At 39.5% G+C, this 24,320-nt stretch overlaps 1 protein-coding gene across 2 annotated transcripts in view; it reads right to left on the reverse strand.

Annotated features, from left to right (window-relative positions):
* Positions 1-871: 871 nt before the first annotated feature.
* The window catches only part of Cpne4 (copine 4), a 535,814-nt gene continuing 512,365 nt past the window's right edge, over positions 872-24,320 (reverse strand). For both annotated transcript variants that reach the window (XM_087186153.1, XM_004834230.3), the window contains exons 12-16: positions 18,444-18,498; positions 14,774-14,825; positions 12,233-12,366; positions 8,925-9,161; positions 872-2,609 (exon numbers count right to left, since the gene is read on the reverse strand). In XM_087186153.1, coding sequence (XP_087042279.1) covers positions 2,475-2,609; positions 8,925-9,161; positions 12,233-12,366; positions 14,774-14,825; positions 18,444-18,498 — 613 coding nt within the window. In that variant the 3' untranslated portion in view covers positions 872-2,474. The remainder of the gene's footprint in view (positions 2,610-8,924; positions 9,162-12,232; positions 12,367-14,773; positions 14,826-18,443; positions 18,499-24,320) is intronic.

Consider the following 24,320-nt stretch of genomic DNA (forward strand, 5'->3'; position numbering starts at 1 on the left):
TTTTCTGTATGCATCATGTGAGGATATAGCAAGAAGATGCTTGTCCATAAACTAGAAATAGAGCTTTCACCAGGAACTTTGATCATGGACATCCTTGACTCCAGAGGTGTGAGAAATAAATTTCTGCTGCTTAAGCCACTCAGTTCATGATATTCTATAATAGCAACTTGAGCTACAATAACCCTCATAATTGTCATATTATTTTTATTATTCTTTTGAGCTGAACTTGAGCCTGGCTGTGAAAAGGGAAGTAAACTACCTTATGATTTTGCTAACCAAAATGAAGTCTGTTCTTCTCACCTCATTTCATAGATTCCAGGAATTCTGGCATGAGGGCAGAAATCCCAGCAGATATTTTACAGTGACATGGAGTATCATATCATGGTGCTTGTGGACAGCCAAAAACACTGAAACTACCTGTTAAATCTACAATGAATTAGAGCTTGACTACAGGGCATATTAAAAGTCTTTTCATTTATTCATTCATTTTATTAGTCATCTCTGTATTCAGTAAGCATCAATCGAGTGCTTACTACGTAGGAGGTATACAGACATGGAAGTTCATGTTCTGGTTTGAAGTTAGAAACAACCATATGATATTTCTGTAATATAATGTGTAAATATTTTAATTCCTTGTTAGAAACAATAATGCACATTTCCATGGAATTGTGAAGAAGCTATTTTTTTTTTTTTGGTACTGGGGATCAAATTCGGGACCTTGCGCTTGAGAGGCAGGCGGTGGCACCACTGAGCTAAATCCCCAGCCCAAGAAGCTATTTGTAATCAGAAGCAACTTCACCCAAATGAAGTATATCACTGATAGGAAATTGCCTTGAAAAGAGAAACAACACCACAACTCTTAGAAAAAAAGTTCTGTAAGTACCCAATTTATTAACAAAACAATACAGCTTAAATACTTATGATTTTTCAGTCATACATTTTTACCAACATTCCCAAAATGTTGCGCATTTGGTTGACATGTATTTGCAAGGTTAGGATCTATAATTATAACTCTGGAAATCATACAAGGCATTTGATTTGCTTTTTAATACCTCCCCTTGTCAAACAAACAACAAACTGATTATTTTGCCTTGTGATTTACGTCACCATCTCTCTGACCAAAAATAAGTTCTTTTTTGTGTCTTTTATCTTTGCAAAATGCCTGTCCATTTCTTTGAGAGAAGATTATACAACTGAAACATTTATTCTTTCACTCAAGACTAGCCAACCTATATTCAAACAGAACACCTCTGCCCTAAACAATGATTTTCAGGTATAGCAGACTAGTAGACTTTGGTCTCAGGAATGATTTTTAAAAGGTAAAAAGAAGCTCCACAATAAGCTCCAAGATCAAGTTAATGGAACTGGTATCTGAGGAGTCATATTGCATGGGCACTTGCCATGGACCAGATTCTATTGCTGTGGTTCCACTGAAGACTCTTTGAGGTCATTCCTAGGGATTGATGTAGAGATGGAACTATCTATGCAGCCTTGTGTGATGCTTCCTTTAAGGAGCAGCAGCAAGCCAGGAGGAGCACTTAACTGGTCTTATTAAAGAAAGAGGTGTGACTATAAATCAGTGAGACTGATTTGAGGTGTGCAGCATCTGGAATCAGTTTCATTACTTTCTACTCTCACCTCTGAGACAGGCAGGACCTGTATGCTATTAGCAGGAAGAGAGTGGTCTCAAGCAGACTAGGAGCTGTCCTGTTTTGGATGGTCTCTCTTACGACATCCTAAAGTCTAGAACCCCATTAACTCTCAGTGCAGTCCAAGGACTGCATGAGCATCACCTGAGATCTTGTTAGAGGTGCAGAATCTCAGGCCCCACACAGATTTACTTCACTAAAATCTTGATTTTAACAGGAAATCTTAGGTGACTTATGTGCACAGTAAAGTGTGAGTACTGTGTTAAATACCTCAGACTTCAAAAAGACTGCCTTTGGGTGGATAATATTCTTTAGTAGAAAGACCATTCTTAGCAGGGAGGAATTATAGATAACAACTGCAAAAACAGTGTGAAGGTTCTTTTTTATTATTTTAAACATGCAAAATACAGTCCATGCATCTGCCATTTTGAAAAGTCTCTCATCCTATAGCAGATAAAACCAAGTATGTTTTGGCTATCAACGTTCAGTAAATATTTCAAAATGCTTTACAGTGTAAAGATAATAAGAAATTTAGCAAAATTTCAACAAACTTGTATAAAAAATGGATACATATACCATTTTATTTCAAGGCTACATGCTGTAAAGAGTAAGTCATTATTTGTATTTCTTTGTAAAAAGTCTTTGACAACAACAAGGGCTTAATTAGATCCAGACCTTGAGGGGCTAAACATGCAAAAAAAATTGTCAGTTAAAAATCACCAAAACGTGCTATTTTTAAATGTGTATTATTTTTTAAATACAGGAGTAGAAGTATTAAATAGTAGCAGGAATAATATTTCAGAACTCTGTAAAAGTGTGTGGAATTCATGGTGCTAGCGTCCTGGAAGACTCATAGACTTCTGATGAACATTTTGGTTTAATCCCTTTGCCATTGTAATAGTCCACAACTTGGTTTGGGACTTCCGCCAACACACTCTTTGCAAGAGCAGCTGGAGATGCCTGTAGAGAAGAAGAAATTACTATGATTTGGCTCTTGGTCAAAAGAAGCTGTTTCACACTCAGGCTGAAAGATTTGAGTGACTTGTTTGAGACGATCTGAGAAGCTAGTCTCATTCATTCATTCATTCATTCACTCACTCATTTTAGTCTACTTCAAGCAAGTGTTGTCAGATTATTTGGAAAATAGGCCCTTAATTTCCTCATTCTATTTTTTTCTTCATTCTTGATTCAAAATATACAACTGTTCATATCTGAAAGTGTGGGAAATTTGGATGGCAGAATGAATGTCCTGCAATTTTGCTTCTGATTTGCATTCAGGTCTAGGCACCTGTTCATGGTCTAGGCACTATGCTAGGGTTTATGAGTCTATGTTTTTTTTCCAACAGGAAAGGTGTTATCATGTGAGGAAGGCTCATGTGGCTAAAATTAACCCTACTATGAGGTAGAACATGATATGTGCTACAGTCCAGCATCACATTACATAAGAGCTTATCAGCAATGTTGACTCTTAGACCCAACTCGGAACTCTTGAATCAGAATCTGCATTTTAACTCAGTGCCTTGGTGACTGGTAACTCCATACGATGTTGAAATTTGAGAAACATTGCTATAGAAAATCACACGCTGAGCAGAGAATAGGAAACAAAGGGACTAAATTACAGTGGAGAAAATGACAGCAGGCTTCCAAGAGAAGATTGTATTTAAGTTGGACATATTTTTAAAATGCTCAGAAAGGGTAGGGGAATGGCATTTGATCATTCTAGAGATAATGAGTCATCCAATGGGGATGAAAGAAGTGTTTGTGTGTGGTGGAGAATCAGGATTGGTAGGCATTCAACTGGAAAATAAGCTTCAGACCAAGGTCTTGAATACCACTCTAACTTATCCTAATTTTATCAGCATTATGCATCTGCTGTATGATTTGGAGCAGGGAACAGGACCATGTGATTCTGCAGCAGAGAAAGGTTGAGATTAACAGTGTACATATACTCTGGAGTCACACGGAGCTGGATTTGACTTGGAGCTCTTTCATTAAGAATTAACTGCACCTCTCTCCCCTTACCCCTGGCCAAGCAACTTCAATAGCCTGAGCATTAATATTAGCTGTTATTGCAGAGGTAGGGAGCTTGGGCAGATAACCAGTTAACAAGTGTCTGAGATTCCAGTAGACAACAGGGCTGATCTAAGTGTTAGATGGAATGCATTTCTAGTTTGTTTTTTTCTGTGGTTGGCCACTCAGTTAAGTATTTCAGCTTTGTTAAGCCTCCATGTTCTCAGAGGCATACAGGAAGGAAATAATTTATTCTAAGACAGTATCCAAATAAGAGACAGATATCTTCAAAAATCTGAAAACACTATGAAATTTTTTTTAAATTGATCTGTCTAATTTTAAAGATGTCATAGCATGTTGGGAATTCAACCTCTTCAGATGCTCTTTTACTTTATAAGTGACTGCTCAGGGTTATGTTAGACATGGTCCATTTTTCCATAGGGGCAGATACAAAAGACATTCCCAATGTTCCCCTGGCCATCTCTTATATAAGTGTCAGCATGCCAAAATACTTGATTTCCCAGCCTTCTTTGCATCTACAGATGAGCATGTAACCCAACTTTGAGATGTAAGTAGAAGTTTCCTAGAGGATATTTTTTGGAAACTTCTCTACCTGGTTCACAGGGATGTGCATGGTCAGCCCTGTTTCCTTTTCCCCCCTTAAACTAGAAAGTGATGTCTAGAGCTACAGCAGCCATTATAGTATTATGAGGGAACAGCAAAGGGAATCATAAACTGCTGACTCTCACATTACTGAATCACTGTAAAAGAAGAAACTGCCAGTAGCCACTGGCCTGCAAATTCTAGCTACATAAAAACAGAGTGTTGCTCAATGTAGGGATTATTGGCATTTTGGACTGGATAATTCTTTGAGTGGGGGATCATCTTATAAGTTGGAGGATGTTTACCAGCATCTCTGGCTTCTATCCAGTAGATGCAAGTGGCACTTCACATTTGTTACCATCAAAATATCTCTGGATATTGTCAAATGTTTCCTGGGTAGTGAGGCTTGCTGACCCTCTTTCATTTAGTCAGTGTTCTTATGTGGAAACTTCTTTCTTGATAAAGTAGAAGACAGGATATGGTGGCACAATTTTCCCTCATTGTCCTACATTGCCCTGGAGCTTACAAGGGACTGCTGCTGCTGCTGGGTAAAGCCATTCACTTAAGCCACTGTAGAAAGGATTTGCTATCACTTGTAGCTACAAGATTACTAAAAAAGGGCTGTCACATACGTCTGCAATGATGGAAATATTCAGTTTGAAAGTCCAATATAGCAGTCACACACTTAGCATGAATGAAGAGCTGAGTTGCAAATTTTAATTTAAAAAAATTAAGTTTAAATAACCACATGTGATGAGTGCCTATCCTACTGGAAAGACAGGTCCTAAATGATCCCTACCCCTTGCATATCTGCTGGTGGCAAGCATGTAAAACTGCAAGGACATTGGTTGGTTGGGAGAAAGGCCAAAATATGTGAAATCAGTAGATGATAACAGTAATAAAAACTGTTTATATTAGCCCCCTACATGGAACAGGCACTGCACTAAGCTTTAAATAGACTCTACCTTTACTCTTCCAATGAATTTACCTTATTTTATAGATGAAATATGTGCTGCAGAGAAATTAAATAACTTGCCCAGAGCTATATATCTCAGAACATGGGTCTCTGTACTTTGAAGCTCTGAGTTATACAGAACCGAAAGACAGGCAGCTCATGTTTTACTGCTTATATGAAATGATAGGAGTGCCTCACCTTTTTTATTTATAGCTTACTGAATTCCAAGTAGATTAGTTTGGATAATGAAATGGTTTTCAAAATCTAACTTGAAATCTATGAAGATAAGGGGGTAAGTATGCTCCTAGCTCTCTGCGTTGGTCAACCCCAGAGCTACCGGAGCATCTGCATAGCACAGAGACAGTGAGCAGCACACTACCTCCTTAACTAGTTTGAGACACTTCCCTTGTTGCCAACCAGTTTGAGGTACTTTCCTTGTTGCACTGCCCTTGTTGCCCCTTCAACTTCTGGCTTACCTAATCTCTGTCCTTCCTCAAATACCCAGCCCAAGCTGGTGAGCCTTTCTGCATGGCTCCATCTCTTGCCTTTAAGTCCTATAGAAACATTTTGGTTCTTCTCAACCATCATAGGTTGCTTCGCAGTGGTTTTCCAGCTTAACTGCTATCTTTGTCCTAATCATGGACTTACTTCACCAGCACATTCTTCAAGCCTGGACCCATGATTTTATTATCTTACTGTGGTCCTAGTATGTGCTTTGCACAGCACACGGTCCATGAGTGTTTGAGAGAGAGGAGGAAGTTTGGGGCAGAGGTGAGAGCCTTTCATGACTTGATGGCATTGTCCTTGTACATGGATGTGTCGACAACACATGTGGGGGGCAGAGAGAGGGTATTCTGGGGAAGTTCACGAATCTCCTAGGGCATGAGCTCTTTGGATCCTCCCCCTGGGGCAAAATGATGGGTGGTGGTCAGTGGAGAAGTTATATTTTTTGTCTGGTTGACAAAATGCAGCAGGACATGAAAATCTGGAAGAACACCCTTCCCTGTACCTTAGGCACCTTGGGAAGTAAATAGCTTCTCCGAACATCCCTGTATCAGATTTGGCCTGGTCTACCACATCCTGCCTTGACAGAATACTACTTCTTGTTGACTCTACTTCATGTGCAGACAACTTGGTGAGCCTCTTTCATGTAGTGAATGCTTTTATGTGGAAAGATCCTTGGGAAAGTGGAAGATGAAATATGGCAGCACAGTCACCCCTCACCTACAGGCACTGCCCCCAGATCTGGCAACTGCTGCTGTTACTTGAAAACTCTCTCTGTACTCAACTCGGCAGCCAGGGATGTTTTTGTTCCTTTAATGATTTTAATTATGCTGCAGTCCTCCTTAAAAAGAGATTAGTAATTTTGTGGTAGTATAGTTATGAACAAATCTCACTATTCAAGGAACATGCTGTAGTTACTTCCTTATGAGGTCTGGGCAAGTCATGAGATCAGGGTTCTGCTGAGGCTGTGGGGATGGTGATTTATCTGAATGCTCACTAGGAAGCCTGTCCTCAGATGTTAGCAGAACAAACAGCCATTTCTGAAGAGTGCCTGCTACAGACTCTAACAGAGAGACAGTCAGGACCAGTGTAGCTAGGGGGCCAATGTGAGTCCAGACTAATTCAATATACCTGGCCATATCTGATAAACTAGCTATGAGGAATGTCAGGGATGTATTTGAAGGAGAGTTTTGATGGAAGGAGAAAGGCTTTGCCAAATAAGTGTGGGATGGGAAAGCTTGGTGTGGATGGCAGGGTACATGTGCCTTTGCCACCCTGATCAAAATAGCTGCCTTGAGCCTCAGCAAGGGTCCACAGTGGAAGCTAACAAAGATGCTTCCAGCAGGGACTCATAAGATGAAAGGACACAGACTTTTCTGCATGAATGATCCAGGTGACAAAGGGGAGACATCATGTTGGTAAAGGAGGGGATTCTTTTTTCCCACAGAGACTGCAGAGCAGTTTGGGTTTAGTCACCAGTTGCCAGGAATGGTGACCAATACTGATGGCACCAGCAGCAGTGCAGATGGCAAAACTGTCATGGGGAGCAGGGGTCGGAGGCATGCTCTGCTTTTGGGCAGCTTTCATGAGAGGCACAAGACAAAGGAGTACTGAGGATGGTCTGTGACCACCTGTCATACCCCATGGGCTCTCAGACATAATTGGGAGAAGCTTGGAAGGAGCCTTTTATGAACTTGGGAAGCTATTCTCTGGGTGATCCTAGCTCCAATAGGTACAGAGGTGTGGGTTCATTTCAGACGTACTCCTTTCTCCAGGGACTTAATAACATGTAAAATTTGGAAATGTGAAAAAATGGTTACTGAGCACCTTTTCAATATTATACCTCAGTATTGTCTAATGGGCCTGCTAGGATCACTGAGGAATGTAACACTGCATTAATGCTTATTATTGCTAAGGGTCCAGGACTGTAAGTTAGATGTTAATTTGTAGAAGACTTACTACCATGCAAATGGTTTCTGTTCATTAGAGAAGTACTTCAAAGATTACATTTTGCTTGTTTCAAGACTCGCTGGTCTGTTTTATAATCTTTTGAACCTTTGTTTTGTTTTTTGAGACAGGGTCTCACCATGTAGTTCAGGCTGGGTTTGAACTTCTATGAAGCTCAGGTTGGCCCAAGCATACCTGTTATCCCAGCACAGAAGATGTGGTTTTCTTACATGATAGAGTACTACTCTGCCATAAAGAAGGGTCTGCTTGAGACATTCCTAGCTAAATGGTTGCACCTTGAGACTATACTCTTAAGTGAAATAAATCAGACACACATATTGAAATACTGCATTGTTTCTCTGGTATGAGAAACCAAAAGTGTCAGTAAGGACCAAAATGCATAATAGATGTTGGAAAATGGGAAGGAAATGTTCAAATGAAAGGGGGAACACAGAGGGGGAGAAGTGACAAAAAAGAGAGACTAGAAGAAAAAAAATGGAACAAAGCTCTTATAAATAAGGAGGCAAGAGGAGGTCGAAGGGAGGGGAGGGAACTGGGAAAAAAGAAGCAAGATATATCATGTACAGGTACAAATTCCCTATGATGAATGTGATCATTACGAATATTTAAAATATACCAATAAAAAACCGTGTTGGTCATTTGGTAATTAACTTGTCTACTTTAGCAAACTAATACCAGTGTCCCTTCACTGACTATAGTAGACTGCTTTATGCAGTCCTTTGAACTAGCTTGAATGAGTTAGTAAATCTTTAATGTTGCACACTCTATGGAAGATTTAGGGTCCTATCATCTTGAAAACGTATTTTACCAAGACAAAAACAAAATCCGAACCAAAGCCAAAGCCAAAAAACACAGATTTCAACATGGGCACATGGTGTGACAAGTAGGACCTAGGTTGAATTTCAGCTTATCCTTGACACTTTGGCCAGGCACTTTGGACAGGCAACAAGCTGCCCAACTGTACATGGCAGCCCTGGTGGCACTAGAGATCCTAAATTATATGGATGTGGGCAAGCATCAGCAAACGTTTGGCTACCATAGTTAGCACAGCTTCTATCTATAATCCAGTTTACATTTTTTTCTCTAAAGAGTCATGTTCTACCTATCCTATCTTTGGGTAGCTAGTGTTCCTTCAAGAATGGCAGGACACTACAAACACAGTGGACACGTTGGGGAGGTGAGCATGCTTTGGTTCTCTTCTCCCACAGGAAAACCCTCACGACATATGTGCATACGTGTTTGAAGTTCCTGAAGGGCACAAACTGGACGATGTCTCGAAGGACAGGCTCTCCCTTGGGCGACCTCAGAATCCCGTCGTCACCATCCAGCATCTGCATGTCACTGAAGTCAGCGTTCCCCACGCCCACAATGATGACGGACATGGGGAGGTGGGAGGCATGGACAATGGCCTCCCGGGTGTCAGCCATGTCTGTGATGACACCATCCGTCAGGATCAGCAGGATGAAATATTGCTGTTGTCAGATGCCAGGCGACGATGGGGGTGGGGAGTGGGGGAAACAAGGACGATACAATACCATTAGGCAACTAGTGGTTTCATTTCCTGGTGGCCATAGCAGTAGTGATGACAAACATTGTTTGAGTACATTTACTGGGCAGCCCTAAAGGATCAAGGTTATGGTGAATGGAGCTTAAAGGAGGGGCATAGTATTTATAATAATCACCTTACAGGCAGTTACAAAGCACAGTGTGGTAGAGAGAGTAGGAGAAAGGAGTCAGGAGAAAATCCCCTATTACCTCTGGGTCTTAACTTCTTCATTTCTCAAATGAGGGGTAGGACAAGATCATTTATATGATTCTTTTCAGCATGAAGATTTTCCAGACTTGAAAGCTATGCTTTTCCACACAAAGCCACCAGCCTTAAGAAGCTATTGAGTCTGTGATATTGGTTAGAATAATAGAGGAATTTTAATGACTTTAAATTTAACTGAAAAAGATGGATACCCAAGATTAAAATACTCTGTGCTGGGGATCTAGTGCAGTGGCAAGATCCTTGCTTAGCATGTGTGAGGCCCTGAGTTCAATCTCCAGCACTGGAAAACTAAAAAATCTAAGTTGCCATGTTTCAAAGGAGAAAAGCTGAACAGAAGAGCCATAGTTTGAGTATATCTTGTTTTGAGAATCATATACTTTAAAGACTGCAAATATAAAAATGACTGGGAGTAGCTACGCTTCAATAAAACTTAATGGACACTGAAACTTGAATGCCACAAAATTTTCATGTGTCACAAGATATTTTCTTTTGTTCTTTTTAAAGTCATTACAACTATAAAGACTTTTCTTGATTGTAAGCCATTGAAAACCCAGCTGTAGGACATAGTTTGTTGTCCCTTGAGCTAGAGCAGGGGCTATGGGGCTAAATCTGGTCTAGGGAGTGCTGAAAGATTTCAGGCAGCTTGTGAACTTGGGGGTAAATTCTACCTTTTATTTTCATTTATCTATGATTGAAATTTATCATTTTTCAGTTATAAATGTAATCATCAAATTAGTGCTAGTTGTATCTGTGACCTAGCTATAGAAATTACAGATATTTCCTGTTATATTACAATGGCTACAGACATTTCAGTGGAACATTTATACTTAACACTATGAATAAATTATAAAATTAGACTAGGTCGGGTTTTCATAATTGAATATGTAAATAAAAGAAGCATGTTATTAATATATTTACAATGTTTCCATAATGCTTTTAAGAGATATTTTGCTAACTTGCATTCATTTTAATATAATTGTTTTACTTTATATTTTATTTTGTACACTTAAAAACACTTCTGAAAAGGGGTATATGGGCTTTACCAGTTGCTAAATGGGTCAGTGGAACAAAAAATGTTAAGAACCCCTGGTCTGAAGAGATTGTCAGGATTCACGATTCTGACCCTTTCAGGTTTAATCTAGTTAGGGATAATAAGCTACAGACTGCTTGCTCCAGTCCTTGATGGAAAGTTCTCATAAAGCTAGTAGCAACAAAATTTGGAAGTTTGGAAAAATGCTTATAGAGAAAATATTATAATCTTTGAGTGTACTTAAGGTCCTATTTGGATAAGGAGGGCCTTTTTTTCTAGAAGATTTCTACAAAATCAAGGAGAATATCTTACAGCAACAGACTGCCTGGCACAGTTTGCCTAAAAAGTTTAAACTCCTGACAAGGGATCTTAGATCTGGAGATTTAACATTTAGAAGTCAAGAGGAGAAGGAAGAGGGGAGAGTGGTAGAACGAGACTGGTAAAGAGTGGCCAGTGAGACAAGAGGAAGTGGTTCTAAGGAAGCCAGGTGAAGATGTATTCAGAGGAATGTGCTTCATCACCTGGATCAAAAGCCATTGATGCAGCAAGATGAAGTCATGTTCGATCCCTGGGTTTGGCAACATAGGGTACTTTTGACTTTGGCAAGTGTAGTTTTCAGTGTCATATTGGTGAGGAAAGACTGATGGGTTTGGGTGGAGGAATGAGAAAGGGAGATGGAGACAGTGAGCACAGGCAACTCCTTGATGAATTTTTTCTAGAGGGGTGTAAAGTGTGGACAGTTGCTAAAGGGTAAAATGGGGTCAAAGGGGAGATGATTTTAGCTTAAACAGGAGATACTATAAAATATTTACTTGCTAATGGGAATGACTGTCCACTAGAAAAGGGAAAACAGGGAGAAAGAGAAAGAAAATAACTTCTGAGCCAGTGTCCTTGGATAATCGAGAGGGGACATGCTCCAGTCCATAAGAGTAGAGGTGGATATTAGGTAGAACTGTGGTCTTCAATCCATTGTAACATGAGGAAGGGGTAGGAGCACAGGTACAGTGCAAATAGGTTAGAAAGATGAGGACATAGAATATTATTTTCTTTATGGAAATATTGGAACCCAGGATCAAATTACACAGATAATTTCAAGCATCAGTGAGATTTTACTAAACTTGAAAAAAGTCATGACGCTAAAAAGAAATATATTGATGTCATTTAAGATAGCACATGGAAAAGTTATTGTGGGAATATAGTTACTTATAAAAATATTAGGGAAAAGGATCAAACTCTTTTTGGCCTTGTAGCCTTGGTTTGCCCTTTTCTTTAAAAAAAAGAAAGAAAGAAAAAGGAAAAGAAGAGAAATGTGAAATCAACATTTGCTCTGGTATTTTGTATTGCTGAACTTTATCACCAGAATGTAGGATCATCTACTGTTTAATTTTTCTGGTGCTTTCCTTCCATCTGTAGTATGAGTACACTGGAAAGCAGGCTTTTATCTTTCTTGAGACAGGAGGTGGGTAAGACATACCTCAGTAAATATAGCAGCTTCCACTGTTGGGTCTCCTGTGTTCTGACATTTGATGTGTTTTCTTTAAGACTCACAACCCAGCAGACTTGGGTTTGATTATCACCATTTTTCATGAGGAGACTGAAGATAGGGGAAGGCTAAGTCACTTGTCCAAATTCACACAGGTAGAAAAGCTGGAATTTATTGTCAGACTGAAATAGTTGTTAGAGCCAATACCCAGGTGAGAAAGGGTAGACTCCGTTAGCAGGTGAACTGCCTTTTTCCTTACCGATGCCTCCTTGGTGTTAGTCTCCTCTGAGGCCGACTTGGCAACCTTCTGAATGATGGGGGCAATGTTAGTGGGACCATAGAGCTGGAGCTTAGGAAGACAGCTCTGATAGGCTTCCACAACTCCTTGAATCCCTAGGGTGAAATTGGCAAAGATCAATAGTTCTATAGTCCCTTCAAATACATTTACAACCACACACATGTGCGCTTGTGCATGCATATACACACAAATGCACATACAATAAAGCATTACATTTGTCTAAATAGTCTTTATCAACATCACATTTACATTCTCAAGAAAAGGAATACTATATCATTCATGTTGCTGCTCCTGCCCCACTGAAATAATTCTCCTATTTAAAGGCTAAAATCAAAAGCAAACATTTCCACAAACTTTTTGCTAATATCCTATTTGACACACAAGATTTTATTAGACTCTGGTAGCATCATGAAGCAGATTTTATAGGTGAAGAAGCAGAGGCTTGGAGAGGTTAAATGATCTGCCCCAGGACAGACTGAAAGTGAGTTATAGACAGAGGATCTAAACCCAGCTCTGAGCTGTGCTTTCAGCCACTAGGCAAGTTGGCTTTAATCCTTCTTTATTCACACCACTTTATGGACTCTAATATATCCAGCTGGGCCACCTGGAAGAGTTATGTGTACATATGGCCATCTCTCCTTTTGGGTAAGAATCATGACTTACTCATTTTTGTGTTCTTCCAAAGAGTTTCAGGGAGTGTTGAACATAGGTAAATGCTCACCAAGGGTGTCATGGATGAGCAACATGGCTAGTGTCTCCTCTACTGGGGATGGGGGCATAGGCATGTGATATTCACCATCATTATCAATCTCTCCTTTAAAGGGGGGAATCCCATCTTGAGGCCATGGGCGCTGCTGGGAGAGGAACCCCTGGCAGTGCAGCTTCTCTAGCATGTGATGAATCTTGACCACATTTCATGCCATAAGTGCAATCCCACAGTAAGAGTGGCATTTACTCAAATGCTCCCCTTGGGGTGTCTGCGCTCCTGTGACCTCTTGCTTTTCCCTGTTTCAGCTGACCCTCTTATCCCTTTCTATTCCAAAACATCACACTGTTCCTGATTTTAGCCAGAGGGATCCACACAAGCTACTCCTGAGATTTTGTGCTCCGTTGTCACCACACATTGCCAATCAGCTCTTGGGTGTTCTGGATAAGAAAGTTCTATTCTGTTCTGCCTTATACATATACTTCCAACTTTATTGGAAAGATTGCACCCACTTTGTCCTGCCTCAAATACAGATGCTTGTCATTCTAAAGACAGATGCCAAATTACTAGGATGCTGGATTCTGAAGTTAAGAGAGGCCCAGTGAAAGCTCCTTATCATTTTTTGGTCTCAAGTTTTTGCCTGAGTTAAGCAAGTTTGTTTCCCTTTCAAAAACATCAGGCAGATGAGTTCCAAGCTTGTGAAACCATAAGCAACTTGGGTATGTATTTCATTCTGCTTTGGTGGAAAACTACTTTTATTGTTAAAGAGTAGGGGTGGCTGGGAGACAGGGGAGTGTAAATCATAAGAAACTAGGTGGGGAGGAATAAGGGGAGGGAATGACAGCAGACTGGGGATCACATCTTACAAATTACCTATCTTCAGACTCAATGATACAGATATCATATTCTAGGACATCAAGTGTCAAGTTTGTGAAAGAAACTGCTGGATGCTGTACATACTCTGCTGGATCTGAATTAATCCTGGTATAGCCTCCTTCCTCCTTGACAAGAAGGAGGAGATAAATACAAACAGTTCTACCTACATGTCTTAAAACCTTCATACCAACAAATGCATCTGACTCTATTTGTTATTTGGAAAATTCAAAAAAATTCTAGAATAAAACTTATCACCATGGTTTCAGTATCATTATTTTGTGTAATCATATAGAGTAATGTCTGACTGGAAGTAATGAAATGTAGAAGAAGCAGAGCCTCTGAGAAAGCTTTTCCTGGCACAACATCATGAAGATTCATGTTCAGAATCACTAAGGCCATTTCCATTGCCAACAGGTTGAAAGTGTCAAGTGATTTCCATTTCCCCCATCCTTATACCTGGACAGAGAGCAAATTGTGAAAAATAAATCCTAGGCAAAAACTTGGAAAATATAAGAAGGACGTCTCACTACTACAGAGTAAGTAAAAGCCTTCCTCTTCTTCCTCCTCTTCCTCCTCCTCTTCTTCCTCTTCCTCTTCCTCTCCTTCTCCTTCTCCTTCCTCTTCCCCTTCCCCTTCTCCTTCTTTTTCTTTTTCTTGCCAGAGGAATACAAGTTTGAGATCAATATTCTCCAATATTCTTGTTGTAAGCGCAAGATCATTTCTGCATTGCCTTTTCCAGCTTTTATTTTCTTGTTCTGTTGTCATGGTTCTCAGCTGCCTTTGGAGTACCATAGTTTACTGTGATCCAGAAAGCCTACTCTGCTGTGGACAGTCAATGCTACATCAGTGAAGAGAAACTAACACTGGGAAGGTATATACTAGGCTACGAGACACTGGCTTTCTTTCACACTGTGATTTACCTGCACACTCTGGGTTGTCTTCATTAAAGTTGATTGCAAAGTCATGAGAGACCTAGACACCAATTAAAATTTAAAGAAGGAAGAAAAGAGAATTACAACTTTACTCCAGTAAGAATCCACCGGGATGTGGAGTTTGCAAACAAATGTGGTTACATTCATTAAGCGTTAAGCAGCAGGAACCATTTTAAGCCATTACACAATCAATCTCAGATAGAGGGTGAATTCTAAATTCCCTGTGGAGTTGAGGTGACAGCAAGATGTTCTAGAATCTAGATAAATGCTGGCAGTAAGGAAAAATAAGATATAAAATTCCAAGAAATTTCAGAAAAATGCATTCCAAACAATTTCTAGGTAGAACTGGCTACAGACTGGAGGCTTAGGTGAGCTCTATTTGGACTCAGTGACTAAAAGAAATAACTCATTTACCCAAGCTGTCTGCTTAACATGGTAATGCTTATAAAATTTCCAGCCAAGCTGTTTAAATTTAAGAATCATTCTAATGTGATAAGCAGAACTATAGGCAGGAAGATTTTCACATATATACAGGTAAAACATATTGAATTCCACTTTTGAAAAACTAATAGAGTAGTACATATACCCTGTCATCTTCCAACACAAATCCCTCTACCTGACAGGAACTATGTATATGGTCAAATAACACATTACTTATTTTTTTCTTTCCAAATACAGTACCCAATAAGAGAAATGGGATGTCTGGCATGTGGACATGTTTCTTGAATCATATGATAGAGAATTCCATTTCAAAGGCTATTTCTGCACACCCAGTCTCTTGGGTGCTATAAAATAGCTTACTGTGTTACAAGGCACCTCCTTTCTTACTGGGGGATCATAGATGAGACTGTTGGTGCCTATTTCATATTCCCCTGACCTTTGTGCTTGCTTTATTTACTTTAGGTTTTTCTCTGCCTCTGAAGTTTGCTCTGCCTGCCCAAGAGACAGATTAAAAATGTTGAGGAAAATATCCCTTAGGAAGAGCACATCATCAGTGATTGACAGAATATGATGTATAAACAGCCCAATCCCCTTATTTATTGGGATCTGTGTGTGCTCTGTGTTGTCTCTGACCACAGTTTAGCAGGGTTGGGCTCCAATTGCCTGTGGTAACTGGGTTGATAATGACATACCCTACATTGACTTCATTCTGTTTCCTCACTCTGTTGAGGTCTCTTCTACCTTTCAAGCATACTATTTACATCTAAATCTCATGTCTTCAGGTCTATTCCTGGGGGGAGTACAAATAAAGAGTGAGGGGCTTTGCTTCAGTTTCAGTGCAGACTCTGAGAGTTTGTCCTAAACAAGTAAGCTATAGTGGTATTATAAACTGTCCAGGGATGCCTTGGCTACTTGGATCATTAGTGATTATCTGAAGTAGAGTCTCCTACTGAAATTAGGAATTAAAAGGGGGTATTTGAATGGCTTTGGGGGGCTAGAAGTGGATAAACATGAGAGATGCTTGTTGGGATGGCAGAAAGAAAAGTTAGCTGACAGGCAGGATGGAGCCAAGAGGTCAGGTGAACATGAGGACTTCAGAAAATAACAAGAAGATTTTTTATTCCAGTAGAGAAATCAGTAAGATGTCATGGATGAGAAAAGGAAAGTGTAGAACAGGTGTGCTGCATAGCTCTGTCAGTGAGGCTGGGCTAAGCTAATGCTGGAGGACCACTGGGCATGGTGGAAGATTCCCAAGCATCTCTGAATAGTTGGGCCGTTGAGATACATTCCAGTTTTGATGCTCAGTAGCTCTGTGAAGTAGGAGGGCACAGACCTACCCAGATTGTGAAACTGATACCCCATCTGAAGGGGACTTTATCTCTTTTACTCTGGTCAATTTTTGTATGTGTTATCTTTTAAGCTTAGTGTTGCTAGGCTTTTGGATTTTCAAAAAAAGCTAGAGATTAGACATTTTATGTAAAATTGCCTAGTTCTGTAATTAACAAGAGTGTCAAATATGCTTTGTGTGAATGATGTCTATAGGCCACCAGTGAATAAATCCTATTCTATATTCTTCTTCACGTGCTGTATTTCCAATAAATGCTTCCAGAATTCTATAGCTATGCCTAGTGGGGAGGCCAGTATGGAAGCAAACAGAGTGGGAACAAGTCAAGGAGATCTGCCACTTTATCCACTGCTAAGCATAGTAGTCACAGGGAGATGGACTCTTTCAAAGAAGGAGACAAAAGGGAAGGCCTTTGTCTGACAGTTCTGATGAGGAAGCAGATGTTGGCATTTGCCTCCTAACCTGTGGCTCAGACATAGTCTATAAAAAAGATATTGGTGGGGCTGGGGATTTAGCTCAGTGGTTCCACCACCTGCTTCGCAAGTGCAAGGTCCCGAGTTTGATCCCCGGGACCAAAAAAAAAAAAAAAAGATACTGGTGATTGCGCAGTGCTGCTTGTACTTTGCTTAGACCTCAGAGGTATTGGTGACATAAAGGCTGTGGCAAGGGCCTTGCTGACTTGTGAAGGTCCTGCCTGGCTAAGGGGTGGAATTCTCTGTGGGGTGTGGACCCCAGGAGCATCTGGTAGAACACAGCAGTGTGCCTCAACTCCATTGCAGTACATATTTCTCTCCAAACCCTCTTTGCCTCAACTCCCCTGCAGTGCATATCTCTCCACACGCTGTCATTGGGTCTTGAGAAATCAGTATCAAATCCAAGTAGAATTCCAATGTCTTCACAAGACTTCTTCACCTTTTAGTCATCTAAAGCTGCAATGCTTCTTTATTTAGCACTTCCTCTGTGCCCCACATCCAAGACTGATACACAGAGACTTGGGATGAGGGAGTCTGTCGACTTTATTACCGTGGACTTTCACAGTTGGCATTACCAGTGGGATTTTTCCCTAGGGAGATATGAATGGCTTTAACTCTTGGAAATCAATATTTTGAGTATTTTTTCAGTTTCTGACCATATCTGCAGGGCATGTAACAATGGGGCCCTTCATCTGGATCTGTAGAAGACTCATCCAAAATACCTGGAAATTGAGTCTCATCAGAGATAAGTTTGGAGGAACTAATTTCACATGTTCTGAAGACCATTTCTGACTCTTTGGACCCTACTGATATCATTTTGTCAAAAGTCAAAAGTGAGACTGCTGTGAAAGAAATCCAAATTATCCATGGACTACAGCAAAGTGAAAGATCCCTGTCGGGAGCAATGCTACATAATTTTAGGGTAAAATCATTTGGTTAGCCTAGTTCTCTTGCCTACAGCCCAGCTACAGAATAATTCCAGTTTGGCCCCCGGTCACAACTGAGACCTCAATGATCTAGTGATGCTGTGATTCTCCAGGACAAGAAACATCCTGGGAGCTGAAAACATCCTGGGAGAACAAACATCTACTCAGTTCCTCATTGTTCTTGGACTGGTACATCTTATTCACCCAGGATGTACTGAACTCTCTGCAAGTCATTTGTTACATTTGTTTTTCCCCATGTACTGAATAAAAGGTGCGGTAAACTGGGAGCTTTTGTCTTTGCTGCCCTGAGCAGCACTGATCAGACCCAAAGCTCAGCTTCTTCTCAGTCTCATTTTTCTACCTTTCCTGTAATTCGCCGTGTGCTGCCGTGGCTCACAGGAGACCAGGACTCACTGCAGAGGTTCTGGTAACGTCCCCTTCCCCTGTTCCCTACAGATCCCATCTTCACTCACCGTGTACTCTGGGGGTATCCTGGCACCAAACCCAAAGGCTGGGAACATTTTGTCACTGAAATTAAAACAAGAAAATGAATAAAAGAAGAAATCGCTTTATTTGTTTTTCTAATGAGGAAGAGAAACATGAACTTGCATATAATCTCACTAGACATGTTGCTACACTGCTGGTTTATGCTTCTAGATTACTTGTGGTAATGGAGGATATCAAAAGCAGACATAATTAACAATTAAGAAGTAATGCTCTACATTCATTATAGTCATTAGTCTATAACTTTTTCCACTAACTTTTTGCTAGATTTTATACCAAATATTAAACTGGCGCCAGATTTTATACACCTCACCCTTACTCCGACTTTCAGTTTCCTTTGTAAAGTGATCCTGAATTAGGTAACTGCTACAATGGACTGTATTAGGAACTTTCATATAGATAATCTTTAAAATTCTTTTAAATGAGAAATTATTATTCTCATTTGGCACATGGATAAACACCTTGAGGAGTAATGTGACTTGCCCATGATGATACTGCTAATTAGAGCCAAGGATCAGACATGAAAAAGCTTGAATTTAAGGAGATATTAAAAAGCAGTAGAAAGATTATAAGGCTGGCTATTTGAAAAAGTATAGCTTCACTTATTCATTGTGTCCACTACCTTGTCACATATAAATATCTAAAAATTATTTTTGTCTTTTCTTATTTCCTGAACTCAAAGGGACTCTGTCTTTTGTATTAACAACTTTACATCTCCACTCCTCTCTCCCCTTAACTGCCCTTATTCCTACCTTCATCCTTGTACCTGCCATAGAATGTGTGCCCAGTAAATAGTCAATGATTAGATAATCCATGAATTTGATCTTGCAAATAAGGCCATGTAAAGAAGTTAGAATTATGAGAATGCATGAAAGTCACATAAATGTCTTTTTGCTTGGTTTTTCTACTGCACATTGGAATTTTTCTAATTTATTCATTCATGTGTATTGTAGCTTTATTATACTATTGGTAAGTGGATGGAGAAAAGAGTAATTAACATTTATTGGCATATACACCGTGCCAAGATCACGCTAGGTAATGCACACGTTTATTTAATTCTCATCTGAACCTGGAAGTTTCACTTATTATTTCCACTTCACAGACAGATACTTGGAATCTCAGAAAGGCTATATGGGCTAAAGTGATTACCAAGGAGTACTGTGTGATTCCAAAGCCCATGCCTTTCCTATGACACCACTGTAATTTAATGACTGTATGTAGTATTAAATATGATTTCCTACTGGCAATTCTAGAAGGTAGGCTTCCTGACTAGACAACAGATAACACCTCCCTTAAGTAGGTAAGTGCTGTCAGGGAGGTACTGCAGTGGGCCTCTGGAATACTGATCTCGGCAGAGGGGCATGTCCTTCTTAGGCCATACATCTTTTACTCCCTCTCCCATTAAAAACACAACTGTAAGTTTTTCTTGAAGCAATACCTACATTTATCAGTTCTTGATAGTCAGGAGGGAAAAGAACTCAAACAGGGCTCACTCCTGAATATCTTCTATAAGCAAAAGGGAGCATTACTCCTTCCTCTGGTCCACTTGACACAATCAACATAATGAAGCCACATTCTCACCCATCACCACTACCTGATTTAGTAATTAGTAAACATTGATGGCTTTGACAAAACTACCAAAATACTGTCAACTTGAAACACTTGCAGTTAGAGATGTAAGGAAGCCAGCAATCTTTGAAATCAAAGTCTAAACTCTCTAGAAAATCACCAGCTTCCCTTTTTTTTCATTGTTGTGCTGATCCAGGCTCTGCTATGGATTGCATCTAGCATGTATTAGAGAAAGTATTCATGCTGATAAATAGAAACTCAAAAGAGTCTATAAAAGATTAGCTACAGCTCTGAGAAAATATACTTCTGTTTCTTGGAAATATTGAAATAGTTTTCTTCGGCAAGTTTGAAGGGCGAGGGGGAGAAACTTGTCAGTAGATTTAGAAGAATGCACTGTTTCTTCCAACTCAAAGATGGCTCAGAAGTCAAAACAAAGAAACCTGGGAGGCTCCACACACTTTATTTTCTTTTTTGATGAGATCTAATATTTTATCCATTTCTAATCACTAAACCAGTGTCTCAGTCTTAATGATATTCCTTTTATACCCTCTAAGCCACCCTTTGGGATTTCAAGTTTGTAGACATGATACATTGTTATGTAATTGAGTTTCAAGAATAAGAAGGTAGGGAAAATGTCTCACCTACAAGGGGAATAATTAATGAGCTAGGAGGGATAAATTCTCTGAAGTTAGCCACCACAAAGCCTCTAACTAATAAATGTACTAAAGAAAAAATTTCAAGCGTAAGCACAATAGATTTAAACATCTATTCTTACTGTTTCAAAATAAAATCAGGCAGGAAGAGATCTTGTGCAAGAAGTAAGAGAAGACAAGTTGAGCTCAAAAGAATGCATCAGGATGCCAAATTTTGAAACGCTGTATCATCACATGAGTAAAGGCAACATTTGTTACTGTTAGAATGAAATAATATAAAATACAATAAAAGGGCCCATGATCTTCAAGGGTAATGAGTATACTGTCTTAGGAAATAACCATGTCAAATGATCTCCTCGTAGAAAATTCTTTTTTTTTTTTTTTTGGTACCGGGGATCCATCCCAGGACCTTGCACTTGCAGGGCAGGTGTGGTGCCACTGAGCTAAATCCCCAGCCCCAGAAAATTCATTTTAAACCAACATTTTAGCTTCAACTATTAAGAAAAACATTGAGTTAAAGCAAGAAGTTAATAAAAGCAAAGGAAAAAATCACTCTATCATAAGGACTTAATAGTATTTCAGAGCATCTAAACATTTAATAAATACTGTTTTTTAAAGTAGCCATCTTAAAATTGAGGTAGATGGAAATGCAAAGCCCTTCTGGAGATATGAAGGTATGACTTTTTTTTTCTTATTTGAAGGAACATCAGTATTCAGTTCCTCTATTCCTGTATGTAATCTCTACTGAAGTTGATCTTCTGTGAGTACCTATGGGGGAGAGATCTGTTCTCCATTTACACTTTTCCTTTCACAATTGCCATTTCTCTTTACCTGTTCTGAATCTTAATCACCATGGCACATTGCTTCAGTGTATAAAAACTTTGCAGCATCAAACAAAAGAAGTATTCTAAACATGAACGAGGCAGTAGGAAACAAATCCTTTTGCAAGTTAGGTAGTTGGGGCCGGAGATTTATCTCAGTGGTGCTGCGGCTGCCTCGCAAGTGCAAGGTCCTGAGTTCAATCCCCGGTACCGCCAAACAAAACGAAACAAAAAAATTATAGGAAGTGCTAATGTTAGCTGGTAGATCATTAAAAATGCAGTTTGATTATTGATCATTATTTTTTTTTGTATGTAACTTGGAATTGAAGGAAATGAGTAACAACGCTAACCTAACTCTTTCTATTTCCATATTCTTGCTTACAAGAAAAGGTTTTCTTAGGATTTTTTCTTGTTGACAACAAAAAAATTGGGATTAAGTTGATGCTAGACTCTCCCATCCTAGTGATAAGTAGCTCTCATCCATAGATATATAAATTAACTGGGAAGACTTCACACTATTTCAGTAAAAGCTTGTTTCTAGTAAGCTTCTACTTTTCACAGACAATACAGTAAGTACCAAAAGCCCTAATGCTTTTTTGATCAATTATACACTAATAATAAATTGTAATAAAAATTCAACCTAGAAGATATTTTTAAATACTTTGAATCTTTTCATCATAAAATTTTTTTGGAATTAAAAATTAACTCTAGCTAATTTAGTATTCATATTTTATTATAGAAGTATATGATACAATGATCAATAAAAGGATTTAAAATCAAATTTATTGTTACATTAGTATAAAATTCCATGGAGGAAGGAATATGGAAAATGAATTGGTGAAAAAGAAGAAACAATTAAAATTGTCAACTGAACTGAAGAACTTGTTCAATTATTTTTTTAAAGGGATGATGGTAGATATCAAATAGCTATGGTATTTAGATTGTACTGGATAGTCACAAGGGTCATATAAGAGTTTATTTTTAAATGTCCATATTTATAATACTCTAGAATTTTCATTCTTCATCACTATTTAAGTTGGAGAATGTTAGATTTCAATGCAAAAATGTGTGAGGGCCACACACATTTTTGCAAAATTCTTTTTAGGTGTGAATGAACAAAAACTATTTAAAGATCATTGTTTCAAGATAATTTCCAGATCTGACATTGCAATTTCTTCTCCTTTGTGTTCAATTTATTTTCTAAAAATAAATTTAGAATATTAAATAATGTCTTCCACCACTTACTACTTACCACAGGCAGAACCTGTTTTAGCTAGCCACTTTAAATCCAGGCCTTACAACTGCATGCAGGGAAGTTAACTACATCTTCCATTTTCAGTCAAAGACACTAAGACCCAGAGACTATAAATTTCCTGAGAATAGAGGTAGCAGAGCTGGGATTTGATTAATGGTTACTTGTCATCAGGACTCTGTGGTCTTTCATTCATCCCTGCTGACTCTGTCCTCCACAGAAGGCTATTTTGGTCCATCCCTGTTCTAATAGTGAAAAAGGGAAGAACAGGAAGAATTCTGAACAGCCTAGAAGCTGCTGTCTTCAGGACTGTCTCCTTGGCTACCCCTCTTCCCTCCTTTATGCAGTTCCCATCCTTACATAGGGCAAGGGCGTTGGGCTGTGATTTATCCATTGTCTTTCTCTCCTATAAGACTGTGAACCACTTGTGGGGGGACCTGCTTTACTAGTTTTTCTGTCTTTACAACATCACTTGAGGTGCCTGGCACTTAGTAGGTACTGCAAAGGGTCTTAGCCATCCCAATTGACTCATCTCTTCCAATTTAACTCTGACTTTCAACCCTGGATACCTGTTAGAATAAAAACATCCTGGTTATAGGATACACAGGAGACAATTACATCACAGTCCCTGGGGGGGGGTAGGCATTAATATATTTTAAGGTTTTCCAAATGGTTTCAGTGTGCAACCAAAGCAAAGAACAATTGAATGGCACTGGCAGAGTAGAGAAGGTAGCACTGTGATGTGATCTCATCTTCTGATTACTAGCTCAATGCTTTACATTTGAAAACATGTTTCAGATTGGGTTTTCAGTTTTAACCTTGTCTCCTAGCATACTACACTGTGAAGAAAGACTCCTGCCTAAGTTTCTGATATTCCTGTCTCATTCTGAGTTGGTCACTTCCATAAACTGGGAATCTGTACTTCCAAGCAATGTATTCAGTTTCAGTACTCTCTTAATAGTACATAGGTAACCCATTTTGAGTTGTCAGAGACTCACATTCCTGCTGGCCTCAAAGAAAGAATGTCACTTGGGCTTTAAGTGGTGTGAGGAACTAGGATGCTTACAGGAGCTGGGGAAGTTCCACAACCGGCAGGGGTGCATGAGCTTGTGTGGGCCTGTAAGTGTGTGTGCCATGTCCCTGCATGTATAGTTATGTTTGCACACATGCATGCCTATTTGCATATGTGCACATTTGTGTATGTGTGTGTTTGTGCACATACACACCTGCATGCATGTGTTTGTACACATATGCATCAGTGGATCTTGGGGAGGTGGGTAGAGAGTATGAGCAGCAGGCTTTCTTTCAGAGGCTGAGGGACAGCACAGGCGAGCAGGATTGTCTTCTGAGCTTGAGGACCAGCTATTTACAGAGACCTTCCTTTCAAGGCCACCCAAAGAAGAGCTTTTTGTACCTTTCAAGCTGTTCTACTTCATGGATCACCTTATAATGACCCAGTAGCGATGAATGAACAAGGCAGAAAGAAAACCCTTGGTTGTCAGAGGCGTGGAGGAATTTCTAAGGCTCATGGGGATTAAAAACCTGATGGGA

Source organism: Heterocephalus glaber, unplaced genomic scaffold (genome assembly GCF_053883595.1).
Source record: "Heterocephalus glaber isolate CG9 unplaced genomic scaffold, H.glaber_assembly_v1.0 deba00001504, whole genome shotgun sequence".
In the NCBI taxonomy this organism is placed as follows: Eukaryota; Metazoa; Chordata; class Mammalia; order Rodentia; family Bathyergidae; genus Heterocephalus; species Heterocephalus glaber.